This window comes from Lissotriton helveticus, chromosome 7 (genome assembly GCF_964261635.1).
Source record: "Lissotriton helveticus chromosome 7, aLisHel1.1, whole genome shotgun sequence".
Taxonomy (NCBI): domain Eukaryota; kingdom Metazoa; phylum Chordata; class Amphibia; order Caudata; family Salamandridae; genus Lissotriton; species Lissotriton helveticus.
In genome coordinates, this window is record NC_136068.1 from 686,778,624 (window position 1) to 686,806,182 (window position 27,559).

The window sequence follows — 27,559 nt, forward strand, 5'->3', positions numbered from 1 at the left end:
ACCCTATTGATTAACTGCTAATAAAGTCAACACTTTTTTGCTCTTCAAATTATCACGTGCCATGTTCAGCTGTGTGTGGATCAAAGTGAATAGGATCTGCAAGCACACTGTGTCCGGGACATGCCACCTTCTTTCTACTCATTTGTCTCCGTATAGTGGTTTCACTAATACACCTGAGCTCTCCTCCCATACTGCCTTCACCAGACCTCCACTGCCAAAAAAGAAAGGGTAACATGCACGTTTGGTGTAATGCATTATTACTTAAAGTCTCTTCATTTTCCAAACGTAGGTGATGGTTGTGGTAGGTGAGCACCAGAGCCCAAGAGCTGAATAGCACACAGAAAGGGAACAGGGGAGAGACCAACAAACTCGTCTGAGAGTGCTGAATTACCATCTGCTTAGGTCAGCACTTGAACCTTTGTAAGAGGATGGAGAGCCTCATCAGCATTGCGCCACCACACTCCATAATCACTGTGACGGGCAGAATAATGAAAAGGGAACTGAGACTCTTGTAGGGGTGTTGGCACCAGATATACATATTTCCTGAACAGCCCTGCATGGGATTAAGACAACGTACTAACACATTACAAGCACTCTCATACACCCACCTCCAAACGTGTAACACTTATCTATGTCTGGGTGCTGATGCTTGAATGTGTTTTTTTAAACCCATCCCGCACCTTTTATCGACATCCAGCAAGTGGCATAAGCACACTTACCAAAGGGTGTCTAATGAAGCTCTGCTATACTGTTCACCATCTGCTTTGTCATTGTAGTCTGCTAATCACTTCAATAAGGTATTTTTGTGTCATCAGGGATGTCTTGGGTACAGCCATCTAAGGCATATATGGTCAGAGGCACGTGCACCACAAGCCACCTCACTTTGGTTGAACTTTTGTTGGCTTTTTTGCATGAAATATTCTACACTATTGAGAGTGGCTTGATGGAGAACATAGCCAAACAATGCTCTTACCAAATGGCTCTGAGCTAATTATTAGTTAGTGGTAATGGCAATTGTACCTAAACCCATCCTCCCACAGGTCCAGTACCCCAATATTTATTTTTTGAGACTAAGGAATGGAAAAACATAGAAGCGAGGCAAATGAACAATGGATCCACCAGACCCAGTATTCAAGAAAAGATGATTATATTCCAGGAAGCACCTGGCACATTGGTGTGAGTGGAGGGCAAACTAGTGCGCACACTATGCAAGCCACACCCATGTGACTGCCGGCATTTTCCAGGAAATTCAATTAACTTTGTGCATTGAATAATCTCTGGCTGTGGTCAGGATTGGATTCCTTGGAACTACAGGAGAGGGTTAGTAACAGCACCTGGGGAATCTGTACAATAAACCTATGTGAACACATGGCTAATGTGGACCACCAATCAGAAAAACTGCCCCTTTAAGGGCTACCAATTGGCTACTATGCTGAGCTCATTTAGGTTCTAGCCCTATAATTAGGCAGGATTTGGAGGGTAACAGCAAAAATACAGAAGGACTATTTATTCCAGAAAGTGCCGAAATATATCAAATGTAAGTAACAGATGCAAGTCCATAGAAAAGAAAACCTACACTTCAGCTTTATAATCCATTGAGAAAGATAAGAAGAAAATAGGTAGTGTTGTTGTTTGAAGGTTTCTGGTCTGCTGTGACTTTTGATGGAGGTTTCGCCGAAATCACGTGCCTACTCTGGCTTAGAGGCACAGTCCTATGATGGACCATGGTTCACACCGGCTAAAAGTCCCTGATTTGTTTTACCAGTCTCAGACCAGCTAGGAGCTGGGGAAGCCCCAGCAGGCCTGGGTGATAGCTCATACGCAGAGGACGGACTGAGAGAGGTTTCTGGGATGATGGAGGGTGGGGGCTTGATGTTAAGGTCGGTAAATCTTTATCACATCCTTAATGACTCGCCTGCAGATGGGGCAGCAGGCGTTCATCTGCTTCTTGAGCTTCAGGCCGCAGGTATTGCACAAGCACATGTGTCCGCATGTGTAGATCACGGTGTCCACGTCGCCATCAAAGCAGATTGTGCACTCACTGTTCTTACTGCCGGGCGGCTCAGGAGGAGCAAAAACTGGTGAGACGGGAGGACTTAGAGGTGAACTTGGTGCCGTCACTGAAAATAAAATAACAGGAAAACATTAAAAAGAGTAGCATCCACACAAGTAAAAAAAACATTATTTTGTTTTTTTAAGCATCCCCCACCAGACCAAACCACCTGCTCATGGGAAATCCCAATGGGTCTGAAATCCTTGCATTAACGTCTTGGGAAGGAATGATAAGTGCTTCGGAATGCTATTGTCCTGATTTCCAAAGTTCTGGACCAGTTTGTGGTTGTTCACGTGGTATTCCATTTTTCCTCGGGGGTGTATTTTTTAGCCACAAGGTTTACTACTTACAAGGCATTCTGCCACTTATTGTGAATGCCTCGTACCCAGAGGGAATCCAGGCTTGGGTTTCATCAGCACATATCAGACAAATGCAAACCAGACGCATGGAGCGACTGGCTGAAACCCTGCAGAGGGAGAACACGAGAAGATTTGGACTGATCCTCTGCATGTGCAGAGGCCAAAGGGGCCAGTGTAATCAGGCTGTGCATAGAGAGGGCTATGTAGGCTAGGGAAGAGGCAGCTGAGGAAAAGTCGCATTTCTTCCACCGTTATTGGATTGGAAGGGGGTTGGTGGTGTGTGTGTGTGTGTGTGAGAGAGAGAGAGAGTGTGTGACTGTTACACTGGGAAGTCACACAAAGTGATGCAAAGCACTACAAATCTTGATAGGGTTATTACTTTCAGCGCTGTAAAAGTACCCTTTTTTTTAGCACAAATAGGGATTTTCACACTTAACACCGATGTGATGTTCTATCGGTTGTGCATGAGAATGTCAGCTTAACCACCTATGGTTTTTAGTCTGGGTTTAGTCTCAAAACAGCACAACTGCTCCTTGAGACATGCGCAGATTGGAGAAATTGTTGCAGTTTACCTAACACCTCACACATTTTATGTTTATAGCACATATCCAAAAACAGTATAAGAAATGTTTTAAAGTTTGCCTAGGCACAGGATTTTCTACTGGAATTGTATACTCTAAGTACAATGCCTATTTTAGAAATCACATGCAAACCTTTGCTCTACAGTGCAAGTGTGTGTGTGTGAGAGGGTGGACTAGTCAGCCTGTCTGTGCAACAGAGCAGTATTTAGTAAAGATGGCTCTGCACGGTTCTCTCCCGCTTACGCAATGCAGCACTTGCAGTGGGCTACATTTTAAAAAACTCTGCTTTTACATTTGAAGAGGGCCTGAAGTGCCCATCAGTGCGATGGGATGTGTGGTCCATGCATCACACAATATACAAACTCCGAATTGGAGCAAAAACTAAGCCTAGCAGATGAAACCAACCGACCCATTTCTTGCTTACTCTTCACTTTTAACACAAATCTACAGCTTCACCCTTGATTACTATGTACTATGCATCACCTATGTCTCTTCCTGACCTTTTTAGGTCTCGCCTGAGCCAATGCGCTTGCGTATTGCTCCGGCGAGATTATAGTAAGCGGAAAAGAAAAGTCTATCAAAACGGCTGCGGATCGCGTACAGTTCATGTGATCTATGCGCGTGCACAGCATCGCCAGCCACATAGCACACCACCATTTGTCTGTGCCTCGGCATCAGACTTCAAAGGCTGCCGTCCCCCCGCCCCCCGCGTGCACATCGCGCACCACCATTCGTCTGTGCCTCTGCATCAGATTTCAAAGGCTGCCGCTCTTTCTCGCTCTCGCAACCACGCTCTTTCTGTTACTCCTTGCTCTCTTCATCTCCATTCCTCCCCTGTAGTTCTCTCTCATTCTCGCGCTCTCCCTCACTCTCCCCATAACATCCCACTCGCTAACCTACTTTCCCTTTCAATGCTGAATATTGAAAAATATAAGCAGTCGCCAGGTGTTTTTAACTCAATTTTTTTGACTTTCTACGTGCGCACCACTCGTGTTTTTTTCTCCTCCTACCTCTCTCTCTAGGTCTCTTTCTCACTCTCGACCCAAGTTCGTTCTGTTACTCCTGGCTCTCTTTATCTCCATTCCTCCCCTGTAGTTCTCTCTCATTCTCGCGCTCTCCCTCACTCCCCCCGTAACATCCCTCTCGCTAACCTACTTTCCCTTTCAATGCTGAATATTGAAAAATATAAGCAGTCGCCAGGCGCCTTCCCTTGAAACCGATCTTTCATGTTTTGTACGATGTTGAAAATGCACAGCACATCTACCATTCTGCGCTTCCTGGCAATGGGTCAATGTGCTACTTATACAGTACTTGTGTGTTCGTTCAGACATTTGAAACCAACTATCGTAGTAATTTTGTACTACGCTTGAAACACACAACAGTGCCGCTTCCAGACAGGCTCAAATGCGAACTAAGCGTACAAGGGAAAGAAATAAGCAAAGGAATACTGGGGTATTTTTTCTTTACTTGAAACAGGATTTAAAGTATATTTTGAACAATATCCAGGCTTTCATGTCAGGATTAACTTCAAATAATGTTTCCCATATCAATGGAGGAAACAGGCAAAAATCCATCAGATATTATTAGGACTCCCAGAAATACAAGCCTTTGTTGATCACAAACAGTAAATATCTTGGCTCAACACTTCTAACTCGGCAGGCAACAGATGCAGCTCACGTCTGCAAAATGTTTCTAAGCAAACGGACGGAGGGGTCATAAAACACCCGACCCCCACTCCACTTCAAAAGCAAACCCAAGGAATTCTTTTGGTTTTATTTTTCGTTTTCCCATTCAACTTGGATCCAAAAATAGAAAAAAAGGCACTCGTGTAATTTTTTAGGCGCATGTTTTCTTGGTGTGCGCACCTACAAAATGACATGCAGCAGGTCGCGCAAGTTTAAAAATTGTTTTTTTTTAAAAGCCATGCTGCACAGTATTGGTGACTGCGCACTCACACATTGCTCACTCACAGTAATGTAGTCCACACACACTGCCCCCTCACACACACTGCACCCTCACACACACACTGCCCCCTCACACATTGAGCACTCACACTACTTTAGGCCACCCACACTGCACCCTCACACCCGCACCCTCGCACACCCCGCACCATCTCATTACACTGTGCCCTCGCACACTGCCCCCTCACACACTGCCCCCTCACACACTGCCCCCTCACACACTGTCCCCTCACACATTGCACACTCACACTACTTTAGGCCACACACACTGCACCCTCACACCCCGCACCCTCACACACCTCGCACCCTCACGCACTCTCATTACACTGTGCCCTCACACACTGCGCCCTCACACACTGCCCCCTCACACACTGCCCCCTCACACACTGCCCCCTTCACACACTGCCCCCTCACATACTGCCCCCTCACACACTGCCCCATCACACACTGCCCCCTCACACATTGCTCACTCACACATTGCTCACTCACACATTGCTCACTCACACATTGCTCACTCACACTACTTTAGGCCACACACACTGCACCCTCACACCCGCACCCTCGCACACCTTGCACCCTCACACACTCTCATTACACTGTGCCCTCACTCACTGCCCCCTCACACACTGCCCCCTCACACAGACCACTCACACACTGCCCCCTCACACACTGCACCCTCGCACCCTCACACACCTCGCACCCTCACACACTCTCATTTCACACTGCCCCCTCACACACTGCCCCCTCACACACTGCCCTTCACACACTGCCCTTCACACACTGCCCCTCACACACTGCCCCCTCACACACTGCCCCCTTACACACTGTCCCTTACACACTGCCCCTTCACACACTGCCCCCTCACACACTGCCCCCTCACACAGACCTTTCACACACTGCCCCTCACACACTGCCCTCACACACTGCCCCATCACACACTGCCCCTCAGACACTACCCCCTCACAATGCCCCTCACACACAGTGACCCCTCACACACTGCACACTCACACATTTCTCACTCACACTACTTTAGGGCACACACACTGCACAATCACACCCGCACCCTCACACACACTCATTACACTGCACCCTCACACACTGCCCACTCACACATTAGCCCTCACACACTGCCCCCTCACCCACTGCCCCCCACACACTGCCCCCTCACACACTGCCTCCTCACACATTAGCCCCCACACACTGCCCCCTCACCCACTCCCCCCTCACCCACTGCCCCCTCACCCACTGCCCCACCACACACTGCCCCACCACACACTGACCCCGCACACACTGCCCCCTCACTCAGATCACTCACAGACTGGGCACTCACAGACTGCGCACTCAAGACTGTGCACTCACAGACTGCGCACTCACAGCGCAGTCACACATTGCGCACTCACACTACTTTAGGCCACACACACTGCACCCTTACACACCCCGCACCCTCTCACACCCCTCACCCTCTCACACCCCACACCCCTGCACCCTCTCACACTCTGCACCCTCTCACACACTGCCCCCCCACACAGTGACCCCTCACACACTGCACACTCACACATTTCTCACTCACACTACTTTAGGCCACACACACTGCACCCTCACACCCCGCAACCGTGCACACCTCGCACCCTCACACACTCTCATTACACTGTGCCCTCACACACAGACCAATCATACACAGACCACTTACACACTGCCCCCTCACACACTGCCCCCTCACACACCGCCCCCTCACACACCGCCCCCTCACACTCTGTCCCCTCACACTCTGTCCCCTACCACTCTGCCCCCTCTCACACTCTGCCCCCTCTCACACTCTGCCCCTCACACAGTGACCCCTCACACACTGCACACTAACACATTGCTCACTCACACTAGTTTAGGCCACACACACTGCACCCTCACACCCCGCAACCTTGCACACACTGCCCCGTCACACACACTGCCCCCTCACACACACAAAACACCACACACACACAAAACACACACACACAAAACACACACACACAAAACACACACACACAACACCACACACACACAACCCCACACACATACCCCCCCCACACACACAAACCCCCCCACACACACAAACCCCCCCACACACAACCACTCCACACACACACACAACCCCCCACACACACAACCCCCCACACACACACAACTCCTCCACACACACAACTCCTCCACACACACAACTCCTCCACACACACAACTCCTCCACACACACAACTCCTCCACACACACAACTCCTCCACACACACAACTCCTCCACACACACAACTCATCCACACACACAACTCATCCACACACACAACTCCTCCACACACACAACTCCTCCACACACACAACTCCTCCACACACACAACTCCTCCACACACACAACTCCTCCACACACAACTCCTCCACACACAACTCCTCCACACACACAACTCATCCACACACACAACTCATCCACACACACAACTCATCCACACACACAACTCCTCCACACACACAACTCCTCCACACACACAACTCCTACACACACAACTCCTCCACACACACAACTCCTCCACACACACAACTCCTCATCACACACACAACCCCACATCACACACACAACCCCACATCACACACACAACCCCCCACACACACACAGGACCCACACACACAACCCCCCACACACACAACCCCACACACACAACCCTACACACACACAGCCACACAAACACACAGCCACACACACACACACAGCCACACAACCCCACACACAACCCCATACACACACAACCCCACACACACATAACCCTACACACAGCCCCACACACTCACAACCCCCCACACAACCCCACACACATCCCCCCACAAGCACACACACAAGCACACACAACCACACACACAACCCCATACACAACCCCATACACAACACACACCCACAAATAAATACACAACCCCAAACACACAACCACACACAACCATCTAACTATCTATCGCACTCACTCTATTTCTCTATCTAATGCCCTCACTCTATCGTCCTCACTCTATCTATCTATTGCCCTCAGTCTATCTATCTATCGCCCTCACTCGATCTATCGCCCTCACTCACACACTGCCCCATCACACACTGCCCCCTCACACATTGCTCACTCACACATTGCTCACTCACACTACTTTAGGCCACACACACTGCACCCTCACACCCGCACACCTTGCACCCTCACACACTCTCATTACACTGTGCCCTCACTCACTGCCCCCTCACACACTGCCCCCTCACACAGACCACTCACACACTGCCCCCTCACACACTGCCCCCTCACACACTGCCCTTCACACACTGCCCTTCACACACTGCCCTTCACACACTGCCCCTCACACACTGCCCCCTTACACACTGTCCCTTACACACTGCCCCCTCACACACTGCCCCCTCACACACTGCCCCCTCACACAGACCTTTCACACACTGCCCCTTACACACTGCCCTCACACACTGCCCCATCACACACTGCCCCTCAGACACTACCCCCTCACAATGCCCCTCACAATGCCCCTCACACACAGTGACCCCTAACACACTGCGCACTCACACATTTCTCACTCACACTACTTTAGGGCACACACACTGCACAATCACACCCGCGCCCTCACACACACTCATTACACTGCACCCTCACACACTGCCCACTCACACATTAGCCCCCACACACTGCCGCCTCACCCCCTGCCCCCCACACACTGCCCCCTCACACACTGCCTCCTCACACATTAGCCCCCACACACTGCCCCCTCACCCACTGCCCCCTACACACTGCCCCACCACACACTGCCCCCGCACCCACTGCCCCCTCACACAGATCACTCACAGACTGGGCACTCACAGACTGCGCACTCACAGACTGTGCACTCACAGACTGCGCACTCACAGACTGCGCACTCACAGACTGTGCACTCACAGACTGCGCACTCACAGCGCAGTCACACATTGCGCACTCACACTACTTTAGGCCACACACACTGCACCCTTACACACCCCGCACCCTCTCACACCCCTCACCCTCTCACACCCCTATTTCTCTATCTAATGCCCTCACTCTATCGTCCTCACTCTATCTATCTATTGCCCTCAGTCTATCTATCTATCGCCCTCACTCGATCTATCGCCCTCACTCTATCTATCTATTGCACTCACTCTATCGTATCACCACAGCATCACTCAGCACCACCACAGCATCACTCAGGGGCACCACAACATCACTATGCGCTACCACAGCATCACTGAACGGCACAGCATCACTCGTCGCCACCACAACATCACTCAGCGCCACCACAGCATCAATCTGTGCAACCATTCAAGAACTGGTTCAAATATGTTCTCTCAATGTTTCAAGCTTTATTACAAATTTCACAAAAAATGTTAATAGTTCACTTCTGTTCTTGGATTTTCGTCTCAATAATCTGAACATAATCTTCACAAAAGTTATTTACAAAAGTTTAAGCTATTGCCATCATAAATTACAATAACTTTTATTTAAGTATTAATTATTAAAAAAAACAAAAGCCATTGTTATTTGTAATATCAATACATCTAAGTCACGTAAATACAACACATATTGCATTACAAATGCTATAGGTATCACATTTGCGAAAGTTATAACTATTGGCATTGTAAATGACGAAGCTATTAATTTAGCTATTTATAAAACCAACACATAAATAAAAAATGTGTCATTTACAATATCAGTAGCTCAAACTTTCCTAATGCGAGACATATTGCATTGCAAATGCTTGTTGAATTTGTCTGCTCTGACCCCACAAATGCCCCTCAAAGCCGTACCACGCATCTAACGACTTTCATGAAAACATGGTCTTTACCATGAACCTTTAGACACCCTTCCATAATTCTAACAACACCATTCTTCTGAAAAACATAGTGAATTGCATTGCACTACTTTCCTTATCAAATGTAAATGCTTATCAAATTCCTCTCTACTTATCTTCATCTAGTGCACGTATGTTTCTTGTTTCTCCCCTCACAGGACTTGTTTAAAACCAAACACCACTTGGTTGACAGTGTATGGGCTGTCTCCAATCTTCCTTTATGGTCAAGAGCCCAGTTCTGCTTACTAACCATGGAGAGCACAGAGGAAAAGTTCTTAGTACATCTTTACATACCTCAAATATATAAATTGCAGGAAACAAATAAGTGGAAGAAAGCTTACTCAGAGGCCCTAATTACACGTTCCAGGCTAAATTCCAGTCCCTGTTTAAACACTGTGTCAGTGGCTTTAAACACTCTTGAGGTGGTGCTTTTTGAACAAACAGGGAAGGGTTACCTTTTGGTGGCAGGCAATATCAATACTGCATTTGGACCCTTAGTTGACAACCCCTTTGAATTGACAGCAGTCTGGGATAATCAGTGGGGCATCGCCCAGCTTGACTTGCTATGTGTGAGATGCTCTGCCAAAGCAGGGCAGGTTTTGACCCCAATCTTAACCCTTAATTATGACCTCAGAGCAGCAAATGGTAGGGTGGCATCCGATCGCCAGGGAAGAATGACATACAGCAGACCTGGGTACCAGAGTAGGATCCACTATTTTTTGGTTGACATAAAGTTATGGCTGGCTGTGTTAGATATGGATGCGGTGAATAGAGCAGACAGTGATCATCATGCACTAAACCTAATTCTATCTGATAATTACAGGCCGAAACCCATTTTGCCTGGCCCAGTGATCTGGGTGGCCTTTCCTCAACCAACAATCGGAAGAACATTTCATGGAACCCCTAGCCCTAGAGACGGTTCTTGCTAAAGTAGAGAAAGAAGAAGACCATTTACCATCCATTCCAGCGCACCCGAGGTGAGAGGTGCTGTGCGTGAGCCACACACAACTTTTTGCACAGGTCAGGGATTTAGGGGCATATTTACATAACAGAGAAGTCCAATAGAAGCCCATGCTCTGATGTAAACTCGGGCTTCTATTGGAATTCTCAAGAGCCTATTATCAAGCCCATTATCGCCACTTTAGCTGCAGTTTTCTGCTGCTAAACCGGCGATAATTTTAACTCTGTCCTTGTAAATATGCCCCGTTGTTGTTAAAACACCTAAAGGGGGGGGGTGGAAATGTCCAAGGACATCCTTGGTTTAATAGGTTTTGTATGATATCAAAGAGGGAGCTTCTATAAGAAGTTAAATCCAACTTATGCCCCACGTAATAAATTGTAGGGCCTTGTATAGGCAGGTCTTGATTAGGGCTAAAAAGGAGTGGGAAAATTGCTTGTGGTCTACCCTCCACAAAGCCCTGAGCTCTAAAGATAGCCAAACCTTTTGGCGTACAGATTCAACTTGCCTACATGGTCCTGAAACTGTGATGGATTTTTGTGTACAACCTGACGATTGGGTGATCCACTTCAAGTAAAATGGATACGAATAGAAGTGCTATAGAGGTGGACGAATTATCCAATATGTGGCTATCGAAGCGGATGTAAACACCCTTGTATTCACTCTTAATAAGAACTTGATTGCTAGTAATTCTTGCCTCTCAGCTTGTGCCCCAGGACCTGATAGGATCCCAAATGATTTGTATAAAGCGAATCCAGAGGTGTAGAGCCCATATATTAACATTTTATCTAATGCTATCTTGTCGGGCCTTGAGATCCCCTCCTCATGGAAGCTAGCGAAGATCTTGCCAATTTACAAAAGGGGACCGGCCCAAACCGGGGAATTATTGCCCCATCAGTCTAATTGACTCTATTCAAAAACATTTTTTGTAAGCAAGTGTTGACTCACCTGCAGGACTGTTTTACAGAGGAGGGTATCTTATCTGACTTACATGTGGATATTAGAGAAAACGCTAGTACAGTATACCACGTCTTCTGGTTGCTTGTATATACTGCCACGAGTTACTATTTAATTAGGGAAAGCTGTAGGTTGCCTTTGTTGACTTTCGCAGTGTTTGATCTGGTACAGTGAGGGAAATTGTGGAGTGTATAAAAAACATGGGAATTCCCACTTTTCTTTTGAATATCTTGGTGAGGCTCCATGTGGTAAACTTGGCTCATATCAGATGGAAAGCAGATCAGCAGATTACTGTATCTTGTAGGGTAGTTCAGGGAGTCAGACAGGGTTGTGTTTTAGCCCCACCCTGTTCTCCCTCCAAATAAATAAGGTGATTGATCACCGCAGAAAAGGCAGGTGTGGTGCACTAAAATTTGGGAGGGGGAGGGCCCTGGCGCTCCTCGTCTTCGTCGATGACACCCTATTGATTTCAAAATCTCACCAGGGGCTGCAATTGCTGTTAAGATAGTTTTTCTTCTCTCTGTGTTGGGAGGGGCCTCAAGCTTAATAGTGCTAAGACCAAATCTATATTTATCTCCAAAATAAGGCCATCCGTTGTGTGGAAACGTGTAATATTTTACTTAGCATAAGTTACAGCCATTTTGACTGTGGGGTCCATTTTGTTTCCTTCGTAATTCTTTCGTACTCTGCTGTTTGCCTTTTCACTCTGCTTGTGTCATCTATTTTAGTTGACCTCCTGACAGGCTGAGCTATGTACGTGCTGGGGGTTTGTGGCTGCCAGGGCACCTGGTCTTAGATGTTATCAGTTGACTGTTTACTGCTGCATAAGCATTTCTGCTCCCCCTACCTATTTGCTGACCAAGTGGTTATCCATTTCCCCTTGTTTGCGGATAGCTACTTGTAAACTTGTTCCTATCATTTCTGTCCACATGCTTGCATTGCAGAAATAGAGTATATAAAGACGATGGTCTGTGAGTTCAGTGTACTACCTCCTGCAACACTTGAGAGTGTTGTGTGGATGTGGTCCCACTCATGAGTGATTAATAAACTTGTTATTTTATTTCAACTCCAGTGCTTATCTCTTTTTGTTAGGCTTTGGAACACGTTGACGAGAGGGTGGCCCTGCACCAGTGTGCTCACTTTGGGTACATTTCCACAGTTGCAACATGCAGATACAAGTGTGTAATACATGCATTGACTGGGTATCTGCTTTTGACTATATAGGTATCAGAATGACACCCACCCTGAGCTGGGCATCCCAGATGGAAGAGGTTTATTTGGTGCTCATCCAACAGACTGTAAACATAGCAAAGGTCCATCGTAAGACCGTCTCCCGATGGGTTGCCCCAGTCCTTGAGATCTACAATGTCAAGGGTGTAGGGTCCGTTCTGTATGGTGCCGAATTATGGGGCTCCTCTAACTAAAACAGTCTTGATAAGGTGGAACATAGGTTTTGAGGGCCTTATCTCTTATCAGGAGTACTACCGTTACACCCCTAAATAGGGTCTTGCCCAGCTGTTGATTTCACATACAATCAGATGCAGAGTGTTAATTTTTTGGCACAGTTGTGGACCACTGCTGAATTGGAATCCTATTGCGATGGTGCAAGAGATCGTATGGCCCTACCGGGTGTAGAGAACCTGTGGTTTTGCACCATAAAATCACTTCTGCAGAAGTTTGTTCTTATCATTTATTGGTCCTCTCCGGAGTTGTTGTGTATGCTTTCCAGAGACAAGATAAAAAACATGTATTAGGCGGTTGTTGCTGTGGATACTGTGACTAAGAGCAAAGGCAGTCTCACAACGTCCTTTGTTGATTCAAACCTTATATGTGTTATGAGGCAACCAATGACAAAAGCCTATCAACTCTAGCTCGTTAACTATACCTGCAGTTTAGTTACGGCACCCTCCCAGTTAAAGCCAGTTAAAGCCTTTAGCGCCAAATGGCATGACAAGAGGGAAGGAGATGACCAGTGCCCGGTATGCACAGGGGATAATGAAACGCTGGCGCACATATTGTTTTCCAGCCCTCAGTACAGTATACTTCGAGCCAAGTGGATTGTGCCCCTTTGCAGGAACCAAGACACTAGAAGTCACATGGTTGCCTTTACAATCCTAAAAACAAGTACAAGTAGACTCCATACATTTGGTGAAGAAAAAATTTCTTATGGCCTTCTGAATTAGGCGTACCAAGTGCCAATGAAATGATGTGGACATGGGGTCATTGGGTCTCCATTCTGCGTATCGTATCTACTGTTGGGACACTAGCTTTTTATTTCTAATCTTCAAGCCAACCTATTTCTTTTATATATTCTTTTAGCGCCGGGCAACATCTTTGGAGGTAGCTGCTCGCTCTCTATAAATGACTGTATTATTATTATTATTCTTTTATATGTCATGTGAAGATCCTTTTAGCAAGTCATAGATTGGGGCTTTTAGTCTGTAGGAAGCATCGCTTATTTTTATCCTTACTATTCATGCTTTTATCGATTGGTACGTTTTAACTTCTGTATTTTCTTCTGTCAACAGCGGGTTTGTTTTTATTAATGTATTTTGCATCTTTTTTTCTTTATTGTGTGCTTTGACTATCTTTTTGATCGAAATAAAGTATTTGTATGATATGGTAAACACTTACACAGGGATCGGAATAATTAGCTGCGTGATTATCACAACCTCACAGTTTTCCCCAACAGTTTCTGACAGGTGAAACGTGGCGAAATTTATTGGGGTAAAAAGGTAAAGCATGTGGAAATTAAATACTGATTTCACATGTTATGCCTTATTTACAAGTTGGAAACTCGGAAAAGGAGATATTTACCACATGTGGAAAATACCTTCCCCCGGGTTAATGGTATTTAACATGCATGGTAAATACAGTACCATGTTCTGCCTAGCTAATGAGGCAGTTGGCCTGAGGGCCATGATCAGTGGATATCTCAAAAGCACCCCCTCTTGCATGTTCTGGACCACCTGCTGCGAAAGTTCTCTTGTAGCATCTACAACTCTGTGCACTTCTGTTATACAAGTGGTAAACACGGTCCAACAAAGAATACAAATACTAAAGGAGTAATTTAATGGAATTTAGATGTAAGAGACACCTTTCCAGAGGCAGGTGTAAGTGACAAATAGCATTTATGGTGGTAGGAATGCTTGGTATTTGCACAAAAGTTATGTCATTTGTTCCTTACTATAGTCGGAAAAATTACGATCTGTGGTTCGCATGGGAAGGACTAAACTCAATACATCTGAATGACAAAGTGCACAAACGCAGACTGCTCAAATTAATGGCTCCCCAGTGGTACAATTTGATAGTTCTTTCAACCACCTTCCTTCTCCACCAGGTCAGGTGCCGAGATTAATTTTCTTTTCTCTTTCCAGGATATCTTTAGTTTGAAACACAGTAAGGTGTAGGAGACCCTCACACTACACCAAGGCGCTTGTGCTTAACTTTCAAACAACAGCAACTCAATTTTGGACTGGTAGCATCTGTTAGTCCGAATGAAGCAGCTATACTAATTAAACAATCATTTCAGATAGGATTAGATCTCAGCAGACATATTTACCTAGTGAGGATTCTGAGGCCGATGAGGACCGGTTCACACTCAGGCCCATGTCAGAGTCACTGTCATACTGAGAGCCACTAGGAGATCCTGAGGGGGAGACAGTGACAGACTGCAAGGTGCCTGCAGAGAGAGCAAAAGACAGCAAGTTACACAATGCTTACAGGAAACAACAAGCACCTTCCCAAAAAAAGACAAAAAACACAATTGGGAACAGGTTAAAGTGTCACCCAGAGGGGACAGCAAAGAACCCATACTGAGATCATTAGATCATCTGTACACTAAATGTTAGCTTTTCTAAGCAATGGGCTTGTGCTGTATTGTGATGCTAGAAACCCCGCTTTCCATTATCAACCTGAAGGCTTAATGATAATTTTAAGAAAATCAAACGTTGTGGTAAACGGTTGGAATTCAAGTAATTTTTGGGGTACACTAATGTTACAGCAATAGTCACATGCCATTGGTTATCTCATCTGAAAAACATAGAGGTCAACTAAATTTGAAAGTACCTCAAGGATCTGCTAAATTGACATGTGAGGCAACATATATAAAAAGCCGAACCACAATGCCCAATGCATTCACCAAACAAATGCATATTCCTTGCGCTAATTACACCCTTTGTCAACAAACTTGCATACATTTAAATTTTGTTGAAAAAGTCATCCCTGGACAAGCAAATTAAATGCCATTTCATAGCATGGGGTTGATTGTAATTTTGAACTTACGTAGTGCACAATGACAACACAAGATGCAGACTCCAATTTGTGGTCAAGTAATGTTCTACAACAAGAACACTGTTGCAGGCCAAGCCATACTTAACAAAAAACACACATCAAAACAGAAAAGACACATCTCAATAGGTCTGAACAGTAATATAGAACAAAGCAAACCTAATTGCATCTGCACACTCGCGATATAATAAGGTAAATGAGCCAAAGGAGATTCATTTTCCCAAGATAACACAATTTGGCTAAGTAGCAATGCAGGGCCTAGCCTCTGGTCTCTCTGTTTCACTTTACAACTTAGCCACAAGACACCTCCTTTTTGTGCCAGCAGTGTTCTCACCGCTTACTTAGCTATGTTGCACCTCAAGTTTCACATTTAGAGATTTAAAAAAAGTTCATCTTCTTGGATGAAGGCTGTCTTTTTTTTACAATGGTCTAGTATTCTGCTTGAGAAACAAAGAAGGTTTTTCATGAGATAAAATACAGATTCTGAAAATAAGGGATTGATTCTCATTTCATTGACAGTGATTTAGTGACAGTTACTTTGATTGTCTGGCAGGTCGCTGGCATTAATTCATACGTTTTTATTAATTCACAGATACTCAGCTAATGCTAATGTGTGCATAAAACTATTTTGAGGTACGTCAAACGCAATACGAGAACTGGGTAGTGTGGATGGTCAGATGCAAGACTGAGCAGGTTTTTGTGCTTTTCCTTTGGCCTACCCACTAGTGGTCCTACACCTACCCCTACATATGCAGCCCCTGACCTACACCTACCCTGGCACAGCCCATCAGGCGAAAGGGTGTAGAGCTGTCTGTTCTCTTTGTGGCATGATCAATACCATAAATATACAATAGAATATAAAACTCTGCATGGCATCAAGTGATGCACTGTTTGCAGGACTAAATATTGCTAAATATTGGCTACCAGTCAATTAAGTTTATATCTTCTTCACTAGGAAATATTTTTTTTTTGTACACGTTGTTAATGTCCCACATATGTGTGTACGCCCATTACATATCTCACACAAATATGTATGCACATGCATTCGTAGACAGAAGCATAAAAACGCCATGCATGATATGATATAACAAACTAACCTAACTTACACACAAATATGCACAAAATGTGTCTGTATTATAGTCTGTTCAGTGGTTCTGATAACCTTCTGAACCACAAGACTAAAGGCTGTGTAGTATGCTCAGGTCACCAGACCCCGGACATGGCATTAATAAACCACAACACTTTATCCCGTGTTTTTTTATATGACGTTGTATGTTTCTTCTATTTTTGCAGTTTGCAGTAGCAGAAACGTGTAATCCACTAGCTCAAAGCTAAAAATCTTGATGGACGCAGAGATCAAGACGCGAGTTCCGGATGGCCGCCTGGACATTACTTGTCAGCTCACAAGGAGGATGCAGGCAAAAAGGCCTGGAGGCCTCGGCACTAGGAGAGGAGAGGTTGAGGTAAAAGAGCTGACGAACATGGCACTGTATGTTTCTTTAGGTCGACAAACGAAATATAAAGAGGACACCCACATTTTTTAGGTTGAGGCTGGCCAGCGCATGCGTTGCTCTGTGAAGCATGATGTATTCAGGTGGGGACTTGGAGCTCCGCCCATATTTTTCATTGGCTTGTGTCCTTGTTGTTTGGTAACTGTAGCTTTTCATTGGTCAATAGGCTTAGTAGTCCCTCCTTAGTACCGCCTTGTCTCATCTTGTAACCTCCCATAAGAACTGACCCTCTTATGTGTGCTGTTACTTTGTAGGTTTTAATTACTGCCTTCAAACACTATTTTCTTAAATTGTTTTCACCTGCCTGCTGTTGCAGGTTTTGTATAGCACAGCATGCCACAGTGGCGGCCGCGCCTTTGGTTTATTTGCAGAGTCGAACGCGGCTGCATGTGTTTTTTCTCCATCTATGAACTTTTTCTTTGTGTTGTGTTTTCAAGTGCTCCATGCCACACCTTCAAATTAATAGAGGCCGCACCACTTTCTTTAGATGAGCCGCGTCTAAAGAAAGGTCTGCTGCTGCAGTTGATTGTCAACTTGACAAACAAATGCTTTTTTTTGGTAAAAGCGCCCATACTATGCTTTCACTTTAATGGCGGCTGCGCTCCTTTCTCTAGACGCGGCTCGTCTAAAGAAAGGAGTGTGGCCTCTGAACATGAAAATGCGGCATGGGGCGCTTGAAAATAGCAAATATTTGCAATACAATAGGTCTCGCATTTGTGAGAATTTAAGCTGTTGTAATTTACAATGCCAATAGCTCAAGCTCTTGTAAATGCAAGAACTATTACATTGCAAATGCTTGTTTAACTGTTGTATTCCCTGTACCCCTACTGGAAAGGAATTAGGTCTTATAAATGGCTCTCACACACAGAAACTCTGTGACATGCTTCATTATTGATTCCTCATCCAGACTGGCTCAAAAAGGTCCCAGAAGCATACATCATTCTTGGCAAATCACGTAATCTCCCCGTGCCTAACAAAATGAATGTGTGTCTATCTGTAACACAACTGGTGCTCATGTAAAGCGCTCTGATACTTTCGGGTCGATCTCGCGCTATATAAAACTTCCAAATAAAACCAAACATCTTAGCTACCATTTGAGAACCCCCTCCACTTCCATACTGAAGTTGGAAAGACTGGACTTTGAAGTTTTATAAAGTGCTGTTACCCAAGAGGTTTTCCTAGCACTAATATTACAGTGATTCTGCTCGGGACTCCACCACACTGAACCCAGCAGGTGGCAGCGATAGGTTTTACACCAGTTCTGAATGACATTCTAGATTCTAGGGGCCATGTAAAAGGAGGTTCCACCTCGAAAACATGGGGATTCGAAGAGGGCCAGAGAGCCAGAGCTGAGAAGTCCATTAGGAAAGAAAGTAAAAAGAAGCAGCATTTGCACTGAAGCCCAGTACACGTTTCAGCAAGGCACAGGCAAAACAGGGTGATGCATAAGTTGAGAAGATAGACCTAGACAACTAGTAGCCAGTGCAAATGACTGTGGGAGTAGATAAAGGTTGCCTGTTCATGAGCTCCAGAAGGCAGTCTCTGACAAGAATGCTGAGGGATGACTAAGTAAGTGAATGGCTATACTCGAGGACTGGGGAGATTTTATGGGACCCTTTTTTTGCATAGCTTTCTGGAGCAGGCGAAAAGTTTCCAGAGGGGGTGAATGACAAAAATAGATTCCAGCAGTCCTGCTCACATTAACAGCAAGAGTGTGGGAGGAATCAAACTAAAAGCCCGTGTTAGGTAACTAACGCAGCCTAGTAGATAGAATTTCAGATCGACAGACAGAGGGCTAGAAACTCTGCATTCCCCATTCTATTCCACTATCATTTGTGTAATGCATGGCTACCCTAGGGCATCCCAGCGCTTGCAAATCAAACAGACTATACCCCTATGCTCAGAGGGGTTTATGGGAGTTTTAGTTGGTGAATAACCACATTGTTAGAGATTCCCAGACTAGCAGTACATTGTCCATGAGCTGCATAGTGTGAGGAAGGGATTTCCATAGCTTGGCCACATTGTAGCTGAATTACTGCCCTCCGCTTCTCGCTCTTTGTTTAGTTGGGGGCCGTGACCAATCTAGATTGGAGGATCTAAAGGTTTTGCTTTGCGTATAAGGTGAGATTAAAGACTGAAGGGTGTGGAGGCCTTTGGTTAGACGTGCCCTATGTGCTATGCATTGGGCTTTGAATTTAACCCTCTGTTCTACAGGTGGAGGGTGTCCAGAACCTTCTGGGGAGAATTGTGTCTGGGGACATTGAGCAGGGTTTGTGCTGCAGCGTTCTGACCAACTTGGGGTTTCTTGGTTACGGCTTTTGGCGCTCTTAGGTATAGTAGGTTCTTGTAGTCCAGACGGGAAAGAATTAGTGCCTGGACCACAAGCCTTCTGGACAGAAATGGAAGCAGATGTAGAATTTTATGGAGCATTCTCAGAATGCTATAGCAGCTGGCCGAAAGTTTAGTTGCCAAAGATTTGTCCAACCATACCCCCAGACTTTTAATAGCTGTTTTGGGGGTTGGGGTGTGCCCAGGCAGTCCAGCCTGCCTAGCCGCAGAAAGGGGTTGATGTTGTTGCCTAATATAATGAACTCTGTCTTGTTCCCATTTAGTTTGAGGAAGGACATGGCCCTCCAGCTTCCTACTTTCTCCATACAAGATCACAATGAGAGGGATTGGGGATCATGTCCAGGGGTGAGAGAAAACACCAGTAGGGTATTATTGGCATATGATTTCATTAGGTGAGGTGAGTGCTGATGCTGAGCCGTCATTTCCCTGTGGTGGGCCAAGCCTATAACTTCAACGCCACATTCTTACTGGAATCCTAGAACGCCTACAGACTTCAACACTCCACCCGGCTCCCTCACTCTTTAGCTGTCAACACAATGGCAAATGCATTAGGAAAGGTTGCATGATAGATCCTCCTTCAGACAGCGTGGAGGGAAGATGAAGTCCCCTGCCTGCTAGAGGCTCTCCCTCAAACAATGTACACTGATGTCCAGTTCTCAGTCTAGGCTCAGTCATCTTACAGTACCCCCTCTCATCCCTTTCTATCCCCTTTTCCCGTTGACGGCACCCAGTTAGTCAGATGCCAGCTTTCCACAACACGCATTTTGTGGAAGATCACTCAATCAATGAGCCACCTTCCTTACTCCCTCAGTGCCGCCTTTCCTCTTTCTGTTCCTTCTTCATCTCTCATCCTCCTCCCCTTCGCACTTTTAGCCAAACTAACGGGAGATAACTTGAATGGTTTGCAAGGACTCGCTACATCACACACAGCCTTCTCACTCTTGCACAGCATATCTTTGGGTCTGCTTTCTCTTGAAGAATGGGACGCTCAGTTCCAGCCCCGTGAGTAGAAACAGCAGCCTATGGCACAGGATGCCAAGTGCAGCCGCCATATTTACTGAGCTGGAGCAAGAGAAGGCGTTTGGGAAGTAAGTGACAAGGAGAATATTTTTAGGCCTTCCTCCAGCCTATAAAATAACACTAGGACCCCAATTTGAACCCAAGCTGCGATGAACTAAAGCTGCCTTGTTACAGTTTTTGCAGCAACCTGTGTACGAGCATATCTTTAGGCAAAGATAAGATAATCCCAGAGGAAAGAAACTATCTGTCTACACAGGCTAAGTATTTCAAACACGCTTTCTTGCACATCTTTCGGTCGTAAAGCAAGCCCTTTAAATACTGAAAAATCACTTACACCTCCGTTTCCCCAGAAGAGTTTACTTAAGCAGGGCTTTTCGTGTTAACAATCAGATGTTGTACAACGGAAAACAGACAGTTCGGCTCTAGAGCCATTCCTCAGAGGATGTTAGTTCGCACCATGCTGGCCTCTGGGAAGTGGGAGATGTGCAGATAAATCAGTGCCTGTGATAGGCTGACGGAACTGGGCTAGAGACACTGGCAGACACACCCAAGCCTCTTGTTTTTAGCTTTCGCCTGTTGAAAGCTGCGCACTGCGCAGCTTTTCGCGCAGGCGAAATCTTATGTCTACAGTATGTGTGTGTTGTCCCGCCTCTCTGTTCCATTGGCTAGCTCCATAAATGGAGGCTAGCCATTGGAACAGAGATCTGTCCGTCAATGCTGGAGCACATTCGTGGGCGTTCCCGAGAATTTTAGGCTTTTGCCCACGTAATGCGGCGGTGGGCGGTGGTTATTTATTTATTTTTTTGGGGGTTGTTGTGCTCATTTCTCCGAAGATGGCGGCCGGCGGGGGTCCTGTTCTGATAAACGCCCGCGCTCAGCTCGGGATGTCCTCGATTCCGGTGAGTGGGGAGCACTGGCACGTGTTCTTGTTGACTTCGTCTCATGGCTGTGCTTGACTCCCCATACGAAGCCTGGGTCCGTTCCCGCCCCCCTCCCGCTGTCCGTGTGCCCGTGCTTGATGCTTGTTTGTCTTTACTCCCGCTCCCTTCCATTGTCCGTATTGTCTTTACTCTTTCCCCCGCTCCTGTTGTCTGTGTTGTCTTTACTCCCGCCTCCTCCCGTTTCTGTGTTATATTTACTCCCGTTTTCCCTGGGGCGCCCTGCAGCTGGCTGGCATACTGGTTATAGAACTGGGTGCAGCAGATTTTTCCACCGTGCCAAAAGGGCATCTCCTGGGCAAGGCCTGGTTCCCTATTTAGGGGGTGCAAATCCGTTCCAATCCATTCACTGGGGGGCGGGGTAAAAGCTGAACGAGGTGCGCAATGCTTTTGGGGTTATAGGTCACTGCTTTCCACTACTGCCAATTGTTTGCCGAGTGGCATTTACAACTAATGTGAAAAACACAATGAAATTGAATATTCTTAATTAAAATTGAGAGGAAGTGAGGCGCACCTTCTACTCCGAAGGCTAGTTGTGTTTCTAAAGATGACACCTTGGTGGATAGTTTACGGGGATTGTGTTATTCTGTATTCAGACACACACCCAATGCTGGCTGGAGTAAGGGCCTCTAAGATGGGATAAGAATGAGTCAGTGTTAGGACACCATGGGACAAGGCCCGGGCCCTCTACCAGCCAGCGTGCATGGGCACTGTATCTGAAACAGAAAGGGCAGAAAGACGTTTTCAGAGGGTACCCTAGAACTGCATCTTGCTGAACCTACACAAACGTGGTGCTGACTGACTGTGTAATACTCTGCTGCGCCTTGACCCGCTCCGGCAGTGTACAGTTGTTGCCCTGGATGCATGGCTGCACCCTTCATAAGTGCACAGTGTGGTACGATGTGCGTGAGGAGGGTGGTTGAACTGTAATCCAAGGGGCTGACTGCCCCTTGCCTTCCCCACACAGTGTGTGCAAGGATATTCGTGGGGGGATAGCTCGGTGTCCTTTGCGGTTTATAGCTCTGAACACTGGGTGGGTGGCTGCAGTGCTATGCAAGTGGTGAGTATCTGCATGGTGGTAAACATGGGTAGTGAAGTGTGGTATATTAGGTGGATATATGCTACTTACTCTTAGGCCAGGAGTTGGTAACTGCACTGTTGTCCTAGGTGTGCATAGCTTCATATTTTTCTCTGTCCCTGCTCAGTGTGCAGTGTGGCGCCAGGGGCGATTGGCTCTCCTTCCACACCCTACAGTGTTCCCCCTGGGCTGTGTATACGTATTTTGCTGTTTAGTGCATGTGTTGGGTGGTTGCACAATAGTGTCTGTGCTGCTTGTGCAGTGCTGTGTACGTGTACGTGCAAAAGGCTGTGGCTAATTGTTCCCAAACAGTGTGGAGGAACCCTGCAGTGTAATGTATGGCGTGGGCAGCTGAATCTTGTCCCACAACAGTTTGCAGAGTTTGGAAGAGGTGGGTAGCTAAACCATGCTGTTCATGGTGTGGGTTGGTGTACACGGGTGTCCCTCCACATTCTGCACTGCACTGGGTGGGTAGCTGACCGTACACATTCTTGTGTCATCTATGTGGTGGTTATTTTCACCTTGTCCCTGCAAAGCGTACATTGTTGTGTTGTGCATGGGGTAGTTGGCGGCACCTTGCTGTCTTTGCATACCATGCAGTGCTGTGCATGAGGTGAGTGGCCTTCCCTACAAACCGTGCAGTGCTATGCCTACGGTGGGTGCCTGCAGCTTGTTGCCCCTGCGTATTGTGCAGTGCTGGGCATGAGGTGTATGGGGTCCCTGCAAACGGTGCTGTGCCTGGGGTGGGTGCCTGCAGCTTGCTGCCCATGTGTATTGTTTGTGGCTCTGTGTGTGTGTGTGTGGCTCTGTGTGTGTGTGTGTGTGTGGGGCTCTGTTGGTGTGTGTGTGTGTGTGTGTGTGTCTGTGTGTTTTTGTGTGGCATTTGCAAGAGATTAAACTATTGGCATTGTAAATGACAATGCCATTTATTTATCTGTTTTCAAAACCAACACATAAATACAATTTTTGTCATTTACAATGCCAATAGCTCAAACTTTTCAAAAGGCGAAACCATTGCATTGTAAATGCTTGTTAATATTTTCTGTAGACCTTAGGCGAACAGGGGATTTGTGGTCTCAGAGGTAGGAAAACTGCTAGAGCAGCACATTGTGTAAGGCATGAGTGCAAATGAAAGCAAGCATGGGCAAACATTGCAGGTTTAACACTAGCACTCGTTCAAAGACAATATCAATAAAACAAAATCTGTGGTAGGGCAAAGCAAATTATGAAGGGGATTGCTTTATGTATAGGAATGCATAGGTGTGATGAATAATTAAATGTGGTATGACAGTATGTACTTTCCAGATGTAAAGTAGTCTCTCGTGCATTGGGATGAAGGTTGAAGGATATATCAAAAAGCCAAAAGAGAGACCACCTGAATAAAATTCCGTCTCTTGGAGTACGTATAGATTACAACGTGTTAGCAAGAATCGACCAAACTCCATTACACATCAAACCTAGCCATGAATGGCGGAAGGTTAAGTACTTTACATGTCAAATCTAATAATTGCCTTACAAAAAGAAATTAGTTAATTTCCCCAGACCTGCATTACATATTCAATAAATGGGTGATAGAATGCTATGTAAAACAATTAACCATAGTACACATTGCATGTCTAGGTTCGTCAAAGTAGGGTTTTTCACAGACCATCATTGCCCAATTGTGGCCATTCAGAAACCAACGTGACCAAATGATTGACAAAGGAAAAAATCAGGAACTGGCAGCTGTCTATGAGGAGCTATCCTAAAGGTTTCCCTTTACTCGAAAAAGGAGTAAACTATGAAAAAAAGGCCCTTAATTCATAAGACTTAAAACTCCTTCATTTTGTTCTTGGGTGTACAAGCGGTGTCTTTGGGGAGCTTTTGGAAGATTAGCTTAGGAATTCAGAAAATGTAAAAAAAGGAAACAACTTGCAGGGGCCCCCTTTTTAACTATTTTTAAAGGTTTTCCAGCAGCAGTGATGGTGAAAAACTGAAATTTGTAACTAACACACAATCAGGATTCAGAAATCAGGATCAGGATCACAATCAGGATTCAGCAAGGACAACAGCAGTGAAACAGCGCTCCCTACGTCCACTGAAGACATTCAAAACATTTTGGACCAAGAAAAACAGAGGCCACCATCCTGCTCAACCTCTCTGCGGCCTTAAACACTGTCTCCCACAACAAGACACCGTCTACCACAACACCCTCATCAGAAGACTCCACAAGATTGGTATTCAAGGATCCACTCTTAAATGTATCTGTTCCTTTCTCATGGGAAGAGCCCAATGGGTCAGGCTGCCACCCTTCACATCAGAGACCAAGAAACTGACATGCAAAGTCCCACAGGGATTGTCACTCGGCCCCACTCTTCTCAACACAGGCATGTCACTGCTTGCCCACATCATCAGATCACAAGACATCACCATCATCTCCTACACTGATGACAACCAACTCTTCCTCTCCTGACAGACAAGACAAACACCCCCAGAACCAACGTCACCAACTGCATAACTATGGTAGCAGATGGATGCGAACCACCTGCCTGAAGCTCAACTTCAAGACAACGGACTTACTGGTCTTGGCAACCAGACCTCCCCATAGGATTCCACCTGGAGGCCAGATTCCAACACCCACAGACCATGCAAGAAATCTAGGGATCATCCTAGCTGACAAGCTCAGCATGACAGCTCAAGGGAACGCAGTAAATGTAAATGTAAATGTAAATTGATACTTGTATAGCGCACTACTCACCCGCAAGGGTCTCAAGGCGCTTGTACGAATACCGCTGTGGAACCCGTCCTGGCTTTCCCTGTGAGGTGTCCACTCCTGGGCACCCCTAAGGTGGAGGCCAGGCATCCTTAGCGTTGTGGGGGCCGTTGTGGAGATTAAGCAAGCTATTGCCCAGAGTTGCAGAGTGGGACCCATGATTTGAATAGGCACCGAGGCGAGAATTATCAGGTCTGTGTAATTTGTTTTGAGCTCAAGACCCGCCGAGGCGGGGAATTGAACCCTGGTCCCGGGCTAGACCTCTGCATCAGGGTCTGCCGCTCTAACCATTGAGCTACACTTCTCCATTGAGCCACACTGTGTGCACCTCCTGCATCCACTTCCTACACAAGCTGCGAAAGACCTTCAAATGGTTGCCTCAGAACACCAGAGAGATCTTCACACATGCACTCATCACCAGCAGGCTGGACTATGGCAACACCCTCTATGCTGTAATCTCCAACCAACACAGACTCCAGAATATTCAGAACACAGCCACAAGACATATACTTGACCTCCACGCCACACCCACATTCCACTGCACCTCAAGAAGCTTGACTGGCTCCACATTCCCAAGCGGAGCAATTCAAACTTGCCATTCACACATACAAAGCCCTACACAACACAGGACCAGAATACCTGACCACCCGAATACACTTTAACTAACCCAACCGACATCTACACTCTGCCTAACTTTCACTCTCACGCACTCCCTGCATTCACAAAAGCAAAACTAGAGGTTGCTCATTCTTTTGCATTGCACCCAAGACATGGAACGGCCTACCCGAGCATATCAGAGCCTACTCCTCACCTCTTGAGGTCTGCAAGAAGCTGAAGACCTGGCTATTCATATAAGCAACTTGGGACCACACACCTTGCCCAAGAGCCAAGATACCCTCCTGGTTGATTAATGCGCTAAAGAAATGAATATAACATAACATACCCTAGAATCCCATTCAAGATATTACTATGGTTACCTCTAGCTTTTGCAATTTAACTCCCCTCGCCTACATTTTCATAGGTATTTTTCTGTGCAAGGTGTTCATTCTATGAACCCCTAGATGAGGTGTTGTGACTCTTTGCCTCTATGCACACCTGTGGATCATGGGCAATTGAATAACATTGTTTACTTCAGGAGTGGAGTTCCAAAAACTCACGCTCTTGTCCCACTAAGCAAACTGGGAGATTTTGAGACCTTAAAATGACCTTTCCGGTCACAGAGGTACACAAAGGAGACTGAGACAAACAAACCATGGTGAATCAATGCCAGACAATCTTTCTTTGGAATAGAACAGGGGTATTTTTAAGGTTGATTAGGGAAATTACATCTAGCCAAGTAATTCCACATTTTGTCGCCAAGGCAACCAAACAGCAAAGTTACGTTATTAATTGCTTCTCTGTCCCATCAGTGTCTTCAAAACATCCTTGCACTGCACTTGCAACTGACGTCCACAAACTGGCCAAAAAGCACCATATATGCTTTGCACTTACTGGCAATGCTGCAAGTCGTCAATGTCACAGATCACCTAGGCCTTGAACTACATTTCTGCTGAAGCCTTAAGACGAGTGCAGTTCGACTTGCAGTGGCAGAACATATCTGTTAAAGGGCAAGGCTTTCAGCAGAGTCAGAAAATGGGGTTACGGCTGGCCTCCCAAAAGACTCCATCTTTGTTAGAAAGAGTCAACATGCCACCTAGTCAACAGGTTCTTGATATACATCTTAATTTCCCGTCGAGTCTTCGTGATTACCATGCACCATGAGAGACCAACAGTGGCATATGTCAATATAGCACAAAGCCACCAAACCCCACTGCCATTGACATTTTGTACCCCAGTCACCACACTTCACCCACACAGTGGAGGAGGCAACCATTAACTGTACAGTAACACAA

General features: G+C 46.2%; 1 protein-coding gene across 1 annotated transcript in view; it reads right to left on the reverse strand.

The window, feature by feature from the left end:
* Positions 1–1,056: 1,056 nt before the first annotated feature.
* NEURL1B (neuralized E3 ubiquitin protein ligase 1B) overlaps positions 1,057–27,559 on the reverse strand; it is an 89,918-nt gene continuing 63,415 nt past the window's right edge. Inside the window, exons 4-5 of the mRNA XM_078653008.1 lie at positions 15,292–15,411; positions 1,057–2,120 (exon numbers count right to left, since the gene is read on the reverse strand). Of these exons, the coding sequence (XP_078509134.1) occupies positions 1,876–2,120; positions 15,292–15,411 (365 nt within the window). The 3' untranslated portion in view covers positions 1,057–1,875. The remainder of the gene's footprint in view (positions 2,121–15,291; positions 15,412–27,559) is intronic.